Below are 6000 nucleotides of genomic sequence, written 5' to 3'. Positions count from 1 at the left end.
GAACAGTAGGACGGAGAGGGAGCTAGAGACTCCTCTCCAGCTCCAGCTGCCATCCTACTCCTGCTGCTCCTCCTCCTCCACCAGAACCACTTCTCTTTCTCATCACATCCAGAGGTAAATAAGCTACATCCGAGAGCAACATTCTATTTTCAGACGGATTGTTTACCCTCCTGTGTGTTTTGCGCGGTGCCAGACCCAGCAGACAGCCGCGAGGGGGTGGGAACATTACAGAATTGGCCAAAGGGGGGTATAATTCTGATTTGTGATGGGGTCTTTGCTGCTTTGTACCCCTGCCTGCCTCCTTGGCGTCGGGTCGGGGTTACGCTTCCTTTAGGCAAGTCCGAGGTCCACTTTGGGAGCGAGAGATGCGTCAACGAAGGCCGTAGTAATCGTGAGTTGCACATTGTAACCGGTGTAGGACAAAATAGCGAAGAATAGTAATGAAACCGCGGCTAAGCGGCTTTGATGCGCACTCGATGAGCTATTCCTAGCCAGCTAGCATACATTAGCTACATCTCCAGTTGTTGCTAGCCGGCTAACAGCCAGTTGATTTCGCTGACTTTCTCAAACCTCTCCTCGGTTTTCTTCTCCTTGTAACCTGTGTCTTAAATGGCACAGCTATAATAGCAGAGTAATTGTACATTAACACTTGGTTTTAAAATAAGCTAATGTCGCTGTTGTGGTTTCGGCCAGTCAGGGGAATCTTGACACGACAACAAAAGAAGAAAATGAGATATAACTAGCTAACAGGTTAAAGGTTTTCCACTGTCGCTTTTGGTTACAGTTTGACGGGGGGGTTCAGCTCCTAAAATGTAAGTAGAAACTCGGAAAAGTCAGCGTTTTTAGGTTGGAGATTTGGGGACGCACACTCGGAGAATTATGCAAACTTTTTTTTGGTCACTAATTGGATCATTACTCGCGTCTCCTGGCAGGGAAGATTCACTTACCTTCATGGTTTATCAACAAATGCATGGTAGATTCAGGGCAAGTAAAAATTACAGTGGCCGGAGGCGTGTCATTATGGATGCAAAGAGACTCAGGGATTAATGTGCTTATATTTAAATAAACCTTCAATCAATACCTTTTGGAGGGCATGTCTAGGTTTGCTGTAGGGCCTGTATAATATGTTTGCCTAAGTGAGGCATTTATAGTGACATTACAGTTTGATAATCACCACCCAGTTTTCATATGTGTAAAGTATTTAACCACATCCTATCATTACTAGTATTACTATTACTATTATTAATAGACATCAAAGGAACAGTGTTGCATTTTATGGCTTCTGACCCTTGTAGAGTATGGACTTTCAATTACCACCTTTCTGTCTTTGCAGCTCTTTTGGAGATGTGACGATTAGGAAGAGATTGGTGACACTGAGCTGCCTGTGCATTGACACGACCTCTTGACCTCATCTTCAGCATGAATGGTGATATGCCTCATGTTCCCATCACTACTCTTGCTGGAATTGCTAGCCTAACCGACTGTAAGTGCAACATTGTTCCTTCTAAATGGTTCACACGCATGCTAACCACAGATATTTAGGATGAGACAACAATAATGATTAGCTGGAAATTATGTTAGATCTGAAATGTACAGGAAGCTAAATACTAACTGAAGCCCATTGCTGAGATTTTAGTGCATTTTAGTGGAAAATGCTTCTTTATACATGCAGATGTTTATTCGGATTTACTCTTAACAATAAGCTTTTTGTAAAATGGGTATTTATTAAAATAACAAACCTGTCGGAGGGAATTTTACCACCCAACATCCAGTCTCTTTTTGAACAAAACCACAACAGACACCTGCTGTTGAAACTGTCCTAATATTTTATGTCAAGCGAGATGTAGTCAAAATATTTTTTGTTAATGTTTCTACATCCAGATGAAGATTGAAAATTTAAGAAGGTCTGACTTAAAAAACACAGATTTCCAAAACTGGTCTGAGCCTACTGTCAATAACTCATGCTTGCTGTAAAAGTTTGGTCACTTTATTAAAAAAAACAAACAACTGACTTACATGACAAAGCCAAAAAACTATCAACCTATGTTGACAAAATAATATTTAATTCACTTGATTTTTGTTAAGTATTTTTTAACTATTTTGTTAATAGTTAAAAATAAATGTTAACTATGAAGTTAAATACAGACACTTTTCAGTCTCAAATTGACCTAGAAATTACTTAATCGTCTATGGTAACAATGGTCTGTAGTATCCATGTAACAATAACTAATTTTGCTGGATGATAAATTGCTATAAAAGTTATTGCTATAAATGATAACATTGTTGTTTTGAGACCATTTTCAAGTGGTGTAATGATAATGACATATTAATGCTAGAACACATTGTCAGCGATCAATAAGCTTTAAATTCTAATCAACATTTATCACTGGAACTGGAAGACATTTTAAATGTACAAAGTAAATAAACAAAACAATAGAAACAACAAAGAAATAAAATGTTAAATCATGCAAATGGAAATTATTGATCTTGTTTAAATTTATCATGTGATTAATTGATTTATTGCTTGTTGCAGAAGCCCTGCAATTTAAAGAAAATTTAAGAAAGTCACCAAAACCACATTTATTAATGATGACTATGTACCTGAAGAGAGAGCTGAGTCAAAAAGCGAAGCTCTAGATTTACCGGTCGATCTACGTTCCCTCCCTCATCTATGGTCATGAGCTTTGGGTCATGACCGAAAGAACGAGATCGTGGATACAAGGGGCCCGAAATGGGTTTTCTCCGTGGGGTGTCTGGGCTCTCCCTTTGAGATAGGGGGAGAAGCTCGGTCATCAGGGAGGGACTCAGAGTAGAGCCGCTGCTCCTTCACATCGAGAGGAGCCAGTTGAAGTGGGTCGGGCATCTGGTCAGGATGCCTCCTGGATGCCTCCCTGGTGAGGTATTCTGGGCACGTCCCACTGGGAGGAGGCCCCGGGGAAGACTCAGGACACGCTGGAGGGACTATGTTTCTTGGCTGGCCTGGGAATACCTTGGGAGTCCCCCGGAAGAGCTGGAACAAGTGGCTGGGGAAAGGGAAGTCTGGGCCTCCCTTGTGAAGCTGCTACTCCTGCGACCCGACCCCAGATAAAGCGGAGGAAAATGGATGGATGAACTATGTACTCAGCACAAAGTGGAGATCATTTCAGTTTTTCTGCTTTGTTTGATTATTTCTCTCTATATTTTCTTACATTTATCCTGCAGTACTGAACCAGCTGCCTTTGCCTTCCCCTCTTCCGGCCACCACTGCTAAGAGCCTGCTCTACAATGGAAGGATCTCCGACGAGGTCAGCAGCCTGTTGGTGTGCCGAGACGAGAATCTGGTGACTCAGCTGGCCCATAGCCTTAACCAGGTCTCCACAGAACACATGTAAGGACCTTTTTTAGATGCATGAAAGCATTAAAGCAGATATTTTAAAAACTTTGCCAAGCCTTCCTGGCTACAAGTTAGTTTTTTGGATTAATTGACAATTGTTAGCATTTTCATCAATCTCATAAAAGACACAGCTTTATCAGACTGACCAACTCAGGTATATGATAATCAGAAATTGTGAGGTCTAAGGAACCGTCACTGCCTTTAAATGACACATATTCTTTGGCTTGTTTTTCAGAGAGCTGAAGGACAACCTGGGAAATGATGAACCTGAGGGTGATATGCCAATACTTCTTCAAACGTTGCTGACCAGGAACCCCAGGATCTTCAGGGACAAAAGTATGCTTACCTTTGCTAGCAAAACTACAAAATATTGATAAAAAGTTCCTAAACAATTAAAAATGTGAAAATAACAAAATCACTTCGGTGACATTTATTTTTGGCTAATTGGTAGGGGTTCATCTAATTGTGATGTTGAGGGCTATCTTTAAGAATAATTATTTTCTAAAATCTTTCCTCTCTCAATAAATGCACCAGTGTGAGAGTGTGGAAACAACCACATAACAAAGAGGTATATAGAGTTATAGAGAACCTTTCTAGCTAAACAAAATAGCAAATTGACATGCTGTTGCTGGAAGTTGTAATGTAGTAAAAAATGGTGGAGTATAATCAGACTCATTAATAGTTACAGCATAACTATAGTTTAAAATCAGGTTTCCAGTAAAGCTTCTGAATTGATGGTTTTAGTTTAGCTAAGGAATTTTTTTGTGTCTTTTATTTTCCTAACCACATGTTTTTTATGTTTTAGGTGTACTGCAGCAACCATTAATACAGCAGTACAAGATTTCTCAGAACCAAGTTCATGGAAGTCCAGCATCAAATTATCAGCAAAGCCCCTCTGGGTAAAGTTTTGTCACCTTCCTATCAGATGACAAAGGAGCTGAGGCCCCACTACTTCCATTAAGATTACTCTTTCTCTTTCACAGATGCTTTACATCCCCACAGTGTGGCTCAGCTACTCAGTTTGTACCCCAGCAGAACAGCCCCATACCCAGCCCCTACACCCCCCAGAGTCCTGCAGACTACATTCAGTACAATCCACCCAGTTACTCTCATCAGACTCAACAAGGTGAGTACAACGTTTTATCAAGAGAAAGGCCACATGTGTCTAACATTGATCAGTTTAACATAGGCCTGCAGTTATGAGACAATTAAGCTGTAAGTAAAAGCAGGAAGTTCAATCTAGGTGACACATTGCATATTGCAGAAATATGCTATGCGTCACTTCCTACAATAGTTCTGCTAAAGAACAGTGTATTAGAATTTAAATACCTTATATGATCTGCAACTTGCCACTCTGTTTCATTGTTTGACCTCTTAATGATACTAAAGATGCCCATAGAAATTGTCTGAGAATAAAATAAAACAAATTTTGGTTTCATCAACCCTTGCCGGTTAAGAAGCTAAAAATGGTATCTTTTTCTGATCAGTGAATTCGTCATAAGTTAACAACACTTTTCAGTGTGGAAGTTGTAACCAAGTGATGAAGACATAGCTATATTCAGTCTCAGTGACACATTTAATAATCAAGTCAGAGGAGGCACAGAGTTGTATGAAGCTGTTTGAAATGATATGCTACATTTTCCGCAGCACATGAAAACATGTCTGAGAAAGAATAGGACATTCAGCAGATAACAGGATGGCTGAACAGAGTATAATGAAAAGTTATTTTTATTGTTTGAAGCTTTTGTCTGTATTTGAACATGCTGGATTTGAAAATATTAGTGTTTTGAAAATCTCTTGGAAGTGAACATAATGATTTAATAATGATTGCTGGTCTAATTGCTAATTAGGGATGCACTAATATGAAAATTTTAGCCGAAATAGATATTCGATATTGGTGTAATGGCTGATAACAGATATTTACAGATGTTATTTGCATAATTGTGTATGTTGCTGCCCTTTTTGACACCTTGAAAAAGACACTAACTTCACCACTGCTTCTCTTCAGTAAAGCTCCCCCTAATCACTGTCACATGACCAAACAAATACCATATGACCAGTTTCTCCTACTTGCCCTCCAAAAACATATGGCAACAAGACTGAAATAAATATATTGGTTGTTAATGACCCAGTTTCATATATCGGACTATGTTAAAATGGACTAATGTCGGCCGACACCAATGTTTTAAATTGTTTAAGATTTATTTTGCATCTCTATCTAATATGCTAATATGTGCCTAATACAGCTAAAATGTCCACATCGTCATGCTTTTTTCTTTGCGTTAACATGATAAAGCAGTTGTATCATTTACAGCGACTGCTCTAATGCAAAGTGATGTCACTCCAACTAATGATTGCTCACGACAGAAAGACAAGAAAATACATTTTGAGTGTTGTTATAATATAGTAAAAACATGCAATATTCCCAAAAGTTGAATTGGGACCTGCCATTAATTTTATTGTAGCAAACAGACAACTTTAAGTTGCCTTGTTAACATCTGACATTAAACTTCATCTTGAGTGATCATGTTTTAGATACCTTATCAATCAAGATACTGTGCAGATTATAAAGTGACCATGGCAGCTGGCAGCTGGCAGCTGAACAACAGTTTTATGGATCTGCTTTT

The 6000-nt window shown here is 39.2% G+C and overlaps 1 protein-coding gene across 3 annotated transcripts in view; it reads left to right on the top strand.

The window, feature by feature from the left end:
• Positions 1-6000, top strand: part of LOC116724227 (nipped-B-like protein B) — a 29314-nt gene continuing 23314 nt past the window's right edge. For 2 of the 3 annotated variants that reach the window (XM_032569730.1, XM_032569729.1), the window contains exons 1-6: positions 1-114; positions 1334-1483; positions 3202-3367; positions 3609-3709; positions 4179-4272; positions 4357-4499. In XM_032569730.1, coding sequence (XP_032425621.1) covers positions 1420-1483; positions 3202-3367; positions 3609-3709; positions 4179-4272; positions 4357-4499 — 568 coding nt within the window. In that variant the 5' untranslated portion in view covers positions 1-114; positions 1334-1419. Of the gene's footprint in view, positions 115-149; positions 392-1333; positions 1484-3201; positions 3368-3608; positions 3710-4178; positions 4273-4356; positions 4500-6000 lie in introns of those variants that run through there. The other variant, XM_032569728.1, reaches the window with a different exon arrangement.

The sequence above is a fragment of the Xiphophorus hellerii genome, chromosome 8 (genome assembly GCF_003331165.1).
Source record: "Xiphophorus hellerii strain 12219 chromosome 8, Xiphophorus_hellerii-4.1, whole genome shotgun sequence".
NCBI lineage: Eukaryota > Metazoa > Chordata > Actinopteri > Cyprinodontiformes > Poeciliidae > Xiphophorus > Xiphophorus hellerii.
The sequence above is the reverse complement of the archived record's forward strand: the minus strand, read 5'-3'. Positions and strand labels throughout refer to the sequence as shown.